This window comes from Grammomys surdaster, unplaced genomic scaffold (genome assembly GCF_004785775.1).
Source record: "Grammomys surdaster isolate TR1022 unplaced genomic scaffold, NIH_TR_1.0 189, whole genome shotgun sequence".
NCBI lineage: Eukaryota > Metazoa > Chordata > Mammalia > Rodentia > Muridae > Grammomys > Grammomys surdaster.
The window spans coordinates 2,534,645-2,549,208 of NW_021604634.1; the positions used below are offsets into that span (position 1 = coordinate 2,534,645).

A 14,564-nucleotide genomic window follows, 5' to 3' on the forward strand; every position below is an offset into this window, starting at 1 on the left:
CTTCTATCTACAGTGACACCATGTAGGAGATAGCCTGTTTTCTTCTAGTGCTTTAATTGTTTCAGGATCTATGTTTAGGTCTTTGATCCATTTCAGTTAGATCTATCACTCATGTGCATGATTTTTTTCTTCTGCAAATACATCTTCCCAGCTCCATTTCTGGAAGATGCTTTCTTTTCTTTAGCATGTATGTTTTGGCATCCTTATCATGTACTAAGTGGTTGAAGTTAAGTGTACTCATGTGTGGGTCTTCTTCAGTTCTCTCTCATTGGTCCACATGTCTGTTTTTATGCCAGTATTTTGTTTTTATTACTGTGCCTCTGTAATATATCTTCATAAAACTGAAAACCTATACAGCTAAAGAAACAATCAGCTGGGTGAAGAGGAAGTCCACAGAATAGGAGAGCATCTTTACCAGCTCTGTCTTCTGACAGAGGATTAATATTCAGAATATATAAAGAACTTAAAAAGAGGTACTCTCTCACACCCCCCAAAAAAGACCCATCGGTCTGGGACCTGAACAGAGTTGTCACAGGGGTGTGTGTGACTAAGAAGCATCTTAAAAACTGTTCATCATTGCTATCAATTAGGGAACTACAAATCAAAACAACTCTGAGATTTCTTTTCATCCCAGTCAGAATGGCAAAGATCATCAAAACAACCAATAATAATGCTGGACAGGGCATTCGGTAAAGAACCCCTCACTCACTATTGGTGAGATTGCAAACTAGTACAGCTTCTCTGGAAATTAGTGAGAATTCTCAAAAAGCTAAAAATAAACTACTGTATATCCAAGCTGTAACATTCCCAAGCATATGCGCACAGAACCTCACTTCCTGGTCCACAGACACTTGCTTGCCCGTGTATCCCAATCCAGAGAGACAAGCATTACATTTTCTCGTTCATTAGAAGCTCCTAGCTCCAAATCTTCAAATGTAAACACATGTTCTGGAGTAACTATAGAAGCCAGGAAGGTAAAAAGGAGCACAAACACAATGGGGATGGAGAGAAATAGAGAGAACAGAAAAGTGGGAGGGGCTCCCTAGGGAGAGGGAAGGAGGGACATGCAGATGATGCTGGTGAAGGTAACAGCAGGGTACAAGTAATCGGATCAAGGAAGTGGAAAAGGAGAGGGAGGAACTCTTTAGGAATGGGAGGAGTGAGTAGAGAAGAGCGGGGAGAGAAAATAGCAAGAAGGACGTCTGAAAAAGTCATAAGAAATTATACTATTAACTATTTACCTTAAAAAAGAGGCCTATAATACATGTAATTCTGTTTATAAATATACATATGCAGTTTAAATGAACTCTTCTCATCTGGGCTGAAAATGCTCCCTCCAAGAGTCAAAGACCACCTTGAAAAGCAAAGTTCAAAGTGCTGCTTATAGATTTAAGAAGAACAGCCTATTGATGATATGATATATGGTTTTCTGCTGTGTTCTAATAGGCATTCATGGTGTGGGGGCTCATGTACCTGTTTTTACCAAAGCTGAATAGAATAATATGGTCACATATGGAACTTGTAAAAAAAAAAATAACACAAATGTGCCACTCAATATATACTATGTAATATTTATATATATATATAATAAAAATATATACATATAAAAAAACCCAATACTAGACATGAGTTATTGGTCAAGGCTGTCTATGGGACTCCTAAAACACTGCTCTTGCCCTTGGCTGCCCCTCCTTCTCAAGAGACTGAAGGTACATCCCTAGTGCTGAGAGGCCTTGCACCTCAAAAGCAGGGTCCAGAGGCCCCTGAGCTGGAAATGACTTGTATGCCTCCTCTCTGAGGCTCAGAAAACACTGTGAAAGGGTGCAGGGAGGGGAAGGGAGTAGAAAGATTTTAAGAGCCAGAGGGTCAGGAAGTTTGTTGAAAGCCTGTATTTACTAGTACCAGAAGGTGCCACACAGGCTTCTGAAAAGGGTAAGCAACAAGCAGTCCTACCCAGCTATAATACCTATGAACCAGAAAAACTGGCATGGCACAGTAGCCCTAAGAGAACAGTAGTGGCACACACACCTTGGCAGTAATCAACACCTCTCTAATTGGACATAAGATCTGCTCAACAAGAGGAAACCATGCCTGGTACTGGAAACCTAGCCTACTTGCCCATTTTTCTAAGACTACTCAGTGCTAGTGACGTCATAGGCCTTGTAGGACAGCCTACATCCACCACTTTACCATACCAGCATAAGCCCTAATAATGATCTAAGCACTAGTCCTTATACCTACAGTAAGTGTAGACCTCTGTCATCATCAAGGAAACTTCTCTACAACAAGCAGAGATCACAGAAAACCACAACTAATCAAAATTCAGAGTTGTGGACACAATACTCCCACAAACAAGACTTGGGGAACACTGTGGAAGAGAGGGTGGAAAGAGTGTAAGGGCTGGAGGATCGGGGAGTCTGCTGTGAGATTGTGTCTATTATTAATGTCCCAAGCTATGCCCATAATATCCCACCAACATAACCCTAGACATAAGCTGAACAAGGACAACAACAGACAAGCCAATGCAGAGCAAAAACCCACCAGGTCTAGGCAAAGGACTACAGGCAACTAGGAATGCCGAGAGCAGGAGACACAGTCTTCTTCATGGGAAAACACAGCAATTAATTATTCAATAAAAATGATCAGCCCTGAAAATACACACAAGTAACATTATGAACAGTGTTTTCTCGGGTTACACTTAGAGATACATACGGACACACAGATGCATACATGCATGTAACAATGAACGTAACAAGGGCGTGGATTTGCAGAGCATGGAGGGGAGGCTGTGGAGGGAGGTAAGGGCAGGGAATTATACTCTCAAACAAAAGAAAAACGCTAATAAAGGCAGACACTGCTTTAAATAGATTGAGATAAGGTCTTGTCTTCTAAGAAAGTATACTGTAATTTTATAAAACTTCAGAAGTAGTTTGAAAAATGGGCAAGTGTTTGCCAAAGTTGGGAAGGTTTGGTTTTGAACTGTTGGGAAATAATAGATTGTTCTCAAATCTAGAGGAAACTAACGGTAAAAGACCCTCATTCAGTACTAGCAAACAAAGAAATGTGTTTAAAAACAGAATTGGCTGTCCTGGAACTTATACTGTAGATCAGGCTGGCCTCAAACTCAGAAATCCACCCGCCTCTGCCTCCCGAGTGCTGGAACCAAAGGTGTGTACCTGAGTCTGACTTTATGTGCAATACAGACAGAAGTCCACAGAGAGCTGCTTTCTTCAGGCATCTAGGACTGAGAGGGTCATGGCCCAGGGCAAAAGTGGAAAGCAGGATAGAATTCTCTAATTGTAAACAGTGATCAGTTTACAAGCTTCTGACACCATTCTGAGGAGGGCTGCAGCCCGTGGGGGGCCAAGAAACTAGGCCATCTGTCGAGCACCACACATCTAACACAGACTGGTCAATGACTTATTCCTGGAGCAGAAAAGTAAGCTACTCTGTAAATTTACTGGGTGCATTGAGGCCTTAGAGGTACACAGGTATCTTAAAGTAGTAACAGGAAAACTGCACAAGAACTTGTGGGAAACAACAAATCAAAGAAAGAGTCTAACTCTCTTCTGGACTCCATAAAGTAACACTATAATGGCCCGGCCTCACAGCAACCAGCATCAGACAGATACATGTTGTATATGGCAAGGATCAACAAGCAGAGGACTTCTCAACTCTCTGTGGACTTTCAGGTTGGCTTGGTACCTGCACTAGGTAGCTCTATGTTAACCTGACACACATTAGAGGTATCTGAGAGGAGGGAACCTCCATAGTACCCAGCTGCAGGCAAGCATGTAGGCCATTTTCTTAATTAGTGATTGATAAAGGAGGGGCCAGCCCATTGTGGGTGAGGTCATCTCTAGGATGGTGTCTTGAGTTTTATAAGAAAATAGGCTGAGTAGGCAAGCCATGGCACCAAGCCAGTAAGCAGCACCCCTCCATGGCCTGTCAGCTCCTGCCCCCCCAGGTTCCTGCCCTGATGTCCTTTGACAATGAAATGCTATGTCCAAGTGTAAGTCACAAACTGTCTCCTGCCCAAGGTGCTTTGGCTAAGGTGTTTCCTCAGAGCAGTAGTGACCCTGACAGCGAACCACTGCTGAAGTTGGCTATTCAACTGTCTGCCTATTCATCTGGATCTGGATGAGCTGTCTGCATCTGGACCTCAACTCACTATTTTCTGCTCTCAAAATCTGTTTCAGCCTTTTACCTCACATCTGGAACAACTTCATTGTCAAACCATGACCCCAGCAGCTCCCTTTTGGCATTAGTCTGGTCTATATCTTATCATTACCGAAGCCTCTGCATTAACTTGTATTAATCATTCTGTAAATCACACATATGCATATACACATACATTTACTGCATGCTCTGTGATATAATAATATTAGTTATTAAGACTTAAGTAAAAATCTACACCAATCTAATCCAGGTTAGCAGGATAGGCAGGACTATGTGACAAAGTGCTGTCATTAAAATGGTATTGTGTACTTGTGTATTTTGTTTCCAAATGTATTTGGTATTCATGTATTTATATGATGCCTAGCCTCAAAATGCAGTCTAGTTCCTGAAATGGAACCCTAAGGGTTATTTAGAAAGTTAGTTGGATGATGTTTTGCTGGGACAAACACATGAAGGAATGTTTTGCTGAAGCAGACACAGGAGAAAGGATGTTCTGCTAAAGCAAGCACGTGAAAGGACACGTGATGAAGGATTCTTTGCAACAACACACATGTATTGGTCCACCTTACATTGCATAGTTGAGCTGCATTTGTTGGGACTCCATAAAAGCACAACAGAAAAACTTCTGGTGGTGTACTGCAGTTTCTTGCCGCTTCCGCGGACTGGGGCTGATTGGTCAAGTAATGTCAGCTGAGACAGACATGCATTGTAAGGCAAGATGGTGACGGAGGCTGAGTGTGGCTTGCTTAACAGAGCTAGCTATGCAACCCTTATGCATCTCACATGTTCACTGACCTTCACTTTCCTGAGAGAGGCATAGCCAAGATGTTCTGGTGTCCCTCCTGGTCCCTCCTGCTGACTCAAGCTGAGGCTGAGGCCTGGATGTCTCTGCTAAATAGTGCCACTGCTGCTGATTCATGTTTGCTATACTGACTTTACCAAAACGGACTGCTGGTGTATCTGTGATGTATCTGCAAATGGATTGAGCTGCCACTGTTAACCTGTGAACTGAACTGCCAATTTCTAGATAACACAGATGGGAGTTGCTCCAAAGAACCTTTTTAAACAGGGCCACTCCCCCATATCTTTTCTTTCCCACTATCTCTAGTAGGTGGGCTACAAGATTAAAGCATTTAAGGACCATCATTAAGAAGTTCTGAAAAAAAATTAAAGTTACAACTTCCTTCATTTATGAAATTCTAGTTAGCTTCTTACCTAGATATTATACTGTCTGTCACAGTTGTTACAAATATTATAATGTTCACGGCCACATGCCTGCCTAGTTTGATAAAACAATACTGCCATGTCCTTTCAGACCTGTCACTGGTCACAGGTACCAGCAGGCTTCCAGACTCAGCCACGCAGAGCATCCCTGTACTGACAGCCTCCTGCCGGCACTGCTCACTGGCATGGCTGAGACAGATGCCTGGGATGTGCTCCTGAGGAGACATCTGATACTGGCGCAAAATCTGCCCAACTTAAATAACATTTTGTTCGCCACATATCATATTGTGCACTATACAGAGCAAGTGACAATGTGCATATGACATGGAGATTCTTTCAACAAGTGGCACGCAAAGCTCCAAGTAACCAACCAGAAATTGTCTCACATAACAAACCTTTCAAGTTAAAAAACAAAACAAAAAATGTTATAAACTGTTACTCTTTTACTATACCCATAAACAATAGTGTAAGAATATGGCCAACTAGAGAAAAATAGGAAATACAAAGGCAAAAAACTTGACTTCTAAGCTGTAAGCACAAATTCTATGTATGTTTTTAATAAGGCCTAGCACATATCCAACTCTGAGAGCACTCAAAAAAAAAACAAAAGTTTTCAACAAAACAGCTTTTCACCACTGCCCTGATCAAAACAGCTTTCTTAAAACACCCTTCTATATTTCTAACATTAGAATTCAGAATGTATAATCAAAATAGAAGGGTTACTGAATCTCGAAACCCAATGTTCATGTGCATTGTCCTGCAGCTTGTAAAGTCATGGCGTGCCATTTAGGAGTAAGACCCTCCTGATTACAAAGCTTTTACTTTTTCATTTCCTTCTTCATAACCCTTATCTCAGTTCCACTCTTAATTTTTGTGGAAATCTCACTGAAACTGAAAAAAAGAAAAAAACCCACAACCTTGGATTGGCCTGGCAGTTTGTTGCATTTATTCCACGTGTTCCAAATGAGACTTGGATGCTCCCTCCTCCATAAAAGGTCCTCCAGGAAGCAAGCAGGATTTTGGTAAAATGCTCTTGCTTGTAACTCAGTACTGTGAGGTGGTTGTGAGGCATAACATCACTGTGAGAAAATAGGGTGGGGTGCAGCTGCCTGCCCAGCACGCACACTACCCTGGGTTTACTCCCTAGCACTGTGCATCCTGGAGGTGATGCTTTGAACCAGAAATGTCCCCCTTGGGTTCATGTATTCCAATCCTTCTTCCCCATTGGGATGCTGTGTGAGAAGGCTGTAGAGCCTTTCGGGGGGTGGGGGGGGTGCAGGTCACTGGGGAAGGCTTGAAAAGTTTACAGCCTCACCCCACTTCAGGTCACTCTTCTCTGCTTCATTTGTGCAGACGAGATGAGACCTCTCAACCTTTGGCTCCTGCTGCTTGCTACTATGCCTCACCTGTCATCATGGACTCTCCCTCTGGAACCATAAACCAGTTAAACTTTCCCTTGTCTAAGTTGCTTGGTGCACCATGAGAGTGAGCCAGAGGAACAGGAGGGACAGCAAGGCCAGTGGCTAACATTAAGTGTATTTTATTGCAATAGTACTGATCGATTTATTTATCAATTTTTTTCAATGTTCTACCATGTTTGGAACTTTCTACACAATCCAGTAGTGTCCTAAAGACATAAGAGTAGGTGACACCATGGAGGGGTTCTGACAATTTCTTCTTGTGCACAGCTCAAATGAGTGATGCTTCTTTAGTATACAGAACAAGAACAAGAATCAGGAAGTCACCTGCTCTTGTCTCTACTACATAAAAATATATACCAAAAGTGCCAATCTAAACAGCTACACCATCAACTCTACAGAACCAGAAAGTCATGTAAGAAAGCAGATTTTTGCTTCTGATACTAGATTTCACTAGATTTGAAGATGCCAGATAAATGAAATACAATGTCTTTATGCAAAACCAGTGCTGAAAAAGACACATACAAGATGGCCTTATGCTGTGGGCCGAAAGCTGTCCACAGTGTGAACTTACTAACCAGAGATCGTCAGTGTGATCTCCTGTGGAGAGCCTGAGGATGAAGAGGAGGTGGGGCCGGCGGCCTGGGCTAGGACCTGGCTGAGACTGGAGTTGTTGATGGTCAGGGTGATCTCATGCGGGCCCGTCGATGTGGACACGAGGCCTTGTGAAGTCATCACTTGAGTGAGGTCTTGCGTCCCTGCTCATCATGACAAAGCAAATAACTGAGACCTAATTCACACACCTCTCCTGGTTTATAGGAAAAGCATCTTAGTTAAAACATTATTTTTAAAAGACAAAGACTCAGATAAATTATCAACTATTTCTAATTGCTTTATCTGAAAGGATAAAACTTGCCCTAGAGTACACAGGCTCTAGATCTGATTCTCCAGTAAACAAAAAAGAAAAAAAAGAAAAAGAAAAAAAGAAAGGGAAGAGACTGGAGTAAGTGAGATGATGAAATCAAAGGCTGGTGAGCAAAGCATCCAGTAACAGTAAAATGGACATACTGAAAGATCACCACTGAAACCAAGGACACTGGAGGATTTCTGTTTTGTTGGTAAGCTTTACAAAGAAATGAAAACTGTCCCTACACTGACCTAAAGCCATATGTGCTATCATGAGCAACAACATGAGCTCCCAGGTTTTACGGTCAGAGAGTACTGGCACTTACCACTGCTGCTGGTGGTCAGCACAGAGTCCTGTTCAGACAGTGGGCCAATAGTCAGGTTGGCAGACGTCACTGTGGGCTGTAAGGACAGGCCTGAGATAGGCTGGATGACAACACTGGCTGGGACGGTATTGTCTGATGTCTGCAGAGCACTGTTCTGGGAGGCTGTGCCAGACTCCCCAGTGATGGGCTGAGTAAGCAGGTTGCCCTGTTGTAGTGTTTGCTGCAAAATGCTTGGATCAATCTGTAAAGCAACAGATTTTCGAAGTGAAATTGCTCTGCTTCTATGTGGTTTAGACAATGTCAAACCACAGAAAACCACGGTAGTCACCCTACCTGCAATGTGATATTGTTGATGCTGGAGGCATCGATTCCAGAAATCTGAACATTTGGTCCAACCAAGTTAGCAGCCAGTTGTAACTGGATGCCTTCCAGAGTGGCCAAACTTCCATCAGTCAAAGACACTGTCAAGTCCCCACCAGCTAGTCAGAGAATGAGAAACAAAAGGACCAAATTTAATACTGTAAGTGTTTTAAATCTGGAAGAATTCACTCTTCACACAGAGATTTTAAAAAATAAAAATTTTACATGTTATGTTAAGGAATGCAAATATTTTTACTACAAATATGTCTGTATTATCTGCCTATAGCAAAACAGCCCCTGTGAAATAATCTTACCTATTTCAAACAGCAGAAAACAGACTAAAAAAGACTATTGACTGGCCAGTAATTTAATAGAACAGCAACCACTGAGGGTTAGTCTAGCTCTCTTATGCCCCAAGTGGAGAGACACAGAAGGAGAAGACCCACAGGATGTCAAACAGCGGGAAGAGACGTGGCACTTACTTATACATTTAATACCTTTGACACATGTGCAAGCAATGACAACAGGATAACTCCACTAGATTAAAGTCATAAAAATGCTAACTGGGAGAGAAAGGTGTTTAGACTCACTGAAGCAAAAGCTTATTAAAGTACAAGTGTTAAAGCAGACACAGTGGGAGAAGACATGGGAACTCTACTTTCCTTGCTGCCTTGTGAGGGAAAGGCTCAGAGAGTTCCTTGCTGTGGGAAAAGAGGAGAGGACATGCCGGGCGGTGGTGGCGCACGCCTTTAATCCCAGCACTTGGGAGACAGAGGCAGGCGGATCTCTGAGTTCGAAGCCAGCCTGGTCTACAGAGTGAGTTCCAGGACAGCCAGGGCTACATAGAGAAACCCTGTCTCGAAAAAACAAAAAAAAAAAAAAGAGGAGAGGACACATGTTGGTTTCCTACCTGAAACAGAGGCAGGAAGGATAGCCTGGCCCACCAGACCTTGCTGAAGCATATTCTGATCGAACTGCCCTGCTAGAACAGAGTTGTTCATGATGAACACATTGGGGTCAGTGGAAGAGGAGTTGAGAAGGTTCACAGACTGGAGACTTTCTGATGAGCTTCTTGTGACAGGCTTCCTGGCCTTCTTTGGGTCGGATTTGTAATGAAACTGCATATGAGTCTTTCTTCGCCCAGAAGTGCGGAAGCGAAGCTCACAATGAGGGCACTTGAAAGGCTTTGCTCCTGTGTGCAGACGCATGTGTACCTTCAGACTTCCCTTTGTGGAGAAGGCGTTGCTGCAGACATGACAGCTAAACAGCTTCTGGCCTATAAGAACAGCAGGAAGAATGAGCAGGAACTCGTGACGACCTAAGCTCACAGAAACCCTCTACCAGCCAATACAGACACACACACCATGCTGGTTTCATACACCAAGTGCATTAGGCTCTCACCAAGAACGCTATGACAACAGGTAACAGTAGAAACCTACTCACACACTGTCTACAGTCTGCAGTTAGTATTTCCACAATTCTCTGAGACTGTGTCCTGAAATCATCAGATTCCACTTGGAAGAATGTGCACAGGGAACATCCTGAGCCCACAGGCAGGCCCTGTGTCTAGTGCTACGTTCCACCCCTCTGGATCCTCTCATGATCACCTACATACACGAATGCCACTGACACTGACTGCCCTGGAAGAACTCAGGATCAGACACCTAGGAAATAAGTATTGCTTTTTGCCAGGAATGATCAGGCAGACTCAGAGGCTATAGTAAACCTGTGATCCTATACTATTCTGGGGTATCCAGGGGAAGAAAAACACCTTTCTTACCTATGTAGCCTCAGCTGAACTCCCAGCCTCGCTAAGGCTGGAATAGCTATGCTAACCATAAGGAATACCACCAGGCACCTAGCATGTGAACACAGTGTACCGGACGTGGAAGCAAGCTGGGGATAGCTATCCCATGCACTCTCAGCAAGTTTATAATACAACAAAAGGGACAGACACTGGGAACCTGATGAAACAACAGGAAACTGTCTGAGAAACTCTTAATAGGTATGTTCATCCCTGCGTAGTTGCCAATAACGATCCATCGAGAAAGAATGATAGAACTTCACATAAATGTATCAAAGTCTAACTGTAGATATTTGTTCAACTTTATGACCCAAACTTTTGGAATATGGTTAACTTGACAATGCTACCTAGTGGACAATGGTAGCAATGTCTGACATTCATTGCAGAGTTCCTACACTCCTACATATGAGCACTTCCAGCTAGTCATGTGTTAGTACAAATACAATCCCCATGGAGTTGGGACAACTGTGCTGCTATTAGTCTCAAATCACACAAGGATCCTGTGGCTTGGAGAAGATGCCTTACAACTGCAGAACTCAGACAAAAGGTTTGTGCTTTTTAAATACAACTGATTTTCAGATCGTCAAATCACATCATGAAAGAGACAAGAAAAGAAGACACTACTGTCCCCTTGGTAACATTTTCTCCTCACATAGAAAGAAAATGTAATCTGTTAACTGTCAAGAGAATTTCCGGGCTGGAGAGATGGTCCAGTGGTTAAGAGCACCGACTGCTCTTCCAGAGGTCATGAGATCAAATCCCAGCAACCACATGGTGGCTCACAACCATCTGCAATGAGATCTAAATAAAAAAACCTTAAAAAAAAAGAGAGAATTTCCAAACATCAGCAAAATGAATCTCTTTGGCCCAAATGAGACTAGCAGGGAACCTTGTGAGAGAAGAATGGAAAGCTGAATAAGAACATGGATGATTTATAATTTGATTTTTGAGACTTTTACCCCTCATCCATTCAAAGAGTTAGATCACTTTCCTTACATAGAAATAAAACAAATAAATAAACCAACCCTTTTATATCTGTTTTATGGTTCCTAATTTTGAGCTCTCTATAATTTTGAGACATTTTTGCGAAGCATTAAGACACCCCTGAGGCACCTGCAGTGCTGAGGGCTACTCCTTACCTGTGTGGGTCTTCACATGGCAATCTAGAGTGGACTTCACAGTAAAGCTCTTTCCACATTCATCACACTTATATGGCTTTTCTCCAGTATGGATTCTAACATGCCTAGTAAAAAAGTATTTCTAATTAAGAGATGTTATTGTTAACTACATACGTATTTTAAACATTTTAGCTTTGCTGCATAACAAATTGTGCAGTCCACACAGCTGTAAGCCTGTCTGAAGACTTATAGCTCTGCTGGTTACTGAGGTACCTGCTGAGCCTTCCCTGCTGGCTCCAATATCTCCTTGAGCCAAGCTTAGTGTTCTGCCTGCAAACTGGATAATGGCATCTGGCATGGCTTGGTTCTTCCCACTCTACACAGCCCTGGAGCTCCTCCACCTTCTCTTGAGTTCAGAGTCTATGATGATTTGAATAGGAATGGCCCCAGAGACTCACATGGGTGAATGTTTGGTCCATAGGGAATGGCACTATTAGGAGGTGTGGCCTTGTTGGAGAAGGTGTGCTTTATTAAAGGAAGTGAGTCACTGTAGGGGCAAGCTTTGCAGTCTCAGAAGCTCAAGCCAGTTAATTCCCTGCTCCTGGTGATCTGAATGTAGAACTTTCAGCTCCTTCTCTAGCACCATGTCTGCCTGCACACTGCCATACTTCCCTTCATGATGATAATGAACTAAATCTCTGACCTTCTAAGAGCTGCTGTGGCCATGTGTCTGTTCCCAGCACTGGAAACCTCACTAGGGACAGACAGGGTTCCAGGTCCCAGGCTCCTCCCAACTCAGCCACACTCCATCCTGCATGTCAATCATCAGTCAGCTGCTGACTGCGACATCTGCTGGTGGCTAGCCTGTCATGTATTCTCATCCTGATGCCCACCCTCCCCTCTGTAGAAGATATCTGCCAGTCTTCAATACATGACACAGACAAGCACTCTGTGTTCCTCAATTAAGTCGGCTCGTTTTCTATTTCTATCACAATCATACAGAAAAATGCAAAAGCAATGCAGTTCCTCGTGACTGTTCTACATGAGCTCACTAAAAGTTCATGCAGGCTTAGAACCACATACCCACAAGTAACTTCCCACGCTAGAGTGAAAAACACTGAAGTTCACGTTCAAGTCTGCAAGCACTGCAGACAGGAGTGGCAGCACCCTTACCTCACCAGGTCACTGGGCTTCTTGAAGCTCTTAGGACAGTATGTGCAGCAGTTGGCATGCTTGGGCTCCGCCTCCAGCTCTGCCTGCTTGTCCTTCATCTCACTGATGCGGTCCTTTTCTGCAGCTGATTGCACCAGGACCTTCTCAGACACAGTAGCGCTCTCCTGGGGCTGAATTTTGGCCAGCTGGGCTGTCTCCTCCTCTGTGAAAGTAATGACCTCAGGACGAGGCTTTCTTGATGCACTTCTGTCAGAATTTTCTTCGTCTTCCTCCACACATGTGTCTATAAGAAAAAGGGTACAAAAATCAACAATAAAAATCAAGTTTCAACACAAGCAAATGAGGGTGACATATGTAAGGTTAGAGTTAGTAAGCCACGTTTCAGGCAGCACACAGCTGCTTTTCCATTTGGGCTAATGGAACTCATCTGACCAGGAAAAACGAAGACAAGTGAGAGAGGCACCAGAAGAGACCACTGTGGATAAAGGCTGGCTCTGGCCAGCTACAGGGCCAGCAGGAGTTTAACAACCATCATGGCCTACAAAGCCAGGACTCATATGCGACTATGGGCCAAAATCAATTACTAGGTAAATAAAACCAGATGCTCAAAAATCAGAGGCCAACTTAATAAAATAACAAAAAACCCTCAATTAAAGAGAATGAGTAGAGAGAAGAAACTTTTAAAATCACACACACACACACACACACACACTCCACATATCCTCTCATTATAGGGATAAATTCCAGCTTCTTGAGCAGACCAAATTGCAGTGAAACTCTAAGAATAGCCAGAGGTGGTGGTGCATGCTTTTAAAACCAGCATTCAGCAGGTAGAGGCAGGCGGATCTCTCTGAATTCAAGGCCAGCCTGGTCTACAACATGAGTTCCAGGACAGGCAAGGCTACACAGAGAAACAGTATCTCAAAGAAAAACAAAAAAACAAAAACAAAAGAAAACAATAACAATAACCAGGAAAAAAGCTGCTAGCAAAAATGAAAGGAAGAGAGCTACTGAGGTAAGAGCACAGAGACTTCCGTCACACTGCTGCACTCCACAAAGCAGAAGAGGGAAGGTGCAAATGTGCACTTGCTCTCTCTCTGTCTCTCTCTCTCTGTCTCTCTCTCTGTCTCTCTCTCTCTCTCTCTCTCTCTCTCTCTCTCTCTCTCTCTCTCTCTCTCTCTCTCTCTCTCTCGTGTGTGTGTGTGTGTGTAGGAGGTCGGGACTCGTGACTGAAACATGTAAACCTACAGAAAGGGAAGTAGTGAAGTGAACAGTGTTAATTCCAATCAGTAAATGGGAAAAACAACAGGACTGATATTCAGAAAAAAGATGGAACAGACAGAAGACAGGAGAGTTGGCGAGAAAAGAGAACAGTCATGGAAGACAGAGCCAGGAAACTGAACATCTACTCACAAAATTTCTAGAAAAAAAAATACACATAAAAACTTCATAATACATTTGTGAGGTCTGAAAGAATTAAGCAAGCTATAGACCATGTCCCCACCAACACTGTTGGTAAAATATGGTGATAACTGTGTTGAAATTTTAAATAACCAAAATATATAAAGATCAATATAAAACAAGTCATGAAAAAGGAATAGATAATAAAATTAGCAAAGAATATAGCAAGAATAGAAGACAGCTCATGTAAGGCCAAACAGCCAGCCATCCCAGCTGAGAAAGAACTAAAATCCATATCACAAATACCAGTATGAGCAGAGCAAACAATGGATGACTCTTCTCTGATAGGCAAACAAGACACATCACAGTGTCTGTAAACATGAATGCAGTGTGACAAAGAGCTAAAGGAATCCCACGAAGCGATCCTAGCATTGACTGTAGAATCTATGCCTTCTTAACTGCTAAGAAGCCTAGGACTGGCCTTGAATGTATCCATGCGAGCTCACCAGTGGACACTGCCCAACTCCAGGGTCTGAGGAGGACTGTCTAGGCATCTGATAGACTTGCTTTTCATAGCTCACTACAGCTCACGGCAGACTGTGACTGCTGGAAACAAGGGCCACACTAAGCCCTGCCAGACGGATCTACTTCTTGA

The 14,564-nt window shown here is 43.1% G+C and overlaps 1 protein-coding gene across 4 annotated transcripts in view; it reads right to left on the minus strand.

Annotated features, from left to right (window-relative positions):
* The window catches only part of Znf236 (zinc finger protein 236), an 84,150-nt gene that overhangs the window by 17,517 nt on the left and 52,069 nt on the right, over nt 1-14,564 (minus strand). For all 4 annotated transcript variants that reach the window (XM_028768935.1, XM_028768934.1, XM_028768936.1 and 1 more), the window contains 6 exons: nt 12,509-12,791; nt 11,357-11,460; nt 9,324-9,689; nt 8,387-8,532; nt 8,054-8,294; nt 7,400-7,579 (listed from right to left, as the gene is read on the minus strand). In XM_028768935.1, coding sequence (XP_028624768.1) covers nt 7,400-7,579; nt 8,054-8,294; nt 8,387-8,532; nt 9,324-9,689; nt 11,357-11,460; nt 12,509-12,791 — 1,320 coding nt within the window. The remainder of the gene's footprint in view (nt 1-7,399; nt 7,580-8,053; nt 8,295-8,386; nt 8,533-9,323; nt 9,690-11,356; nt 11,461-12,508; nt 12,792-14,564) is intronic.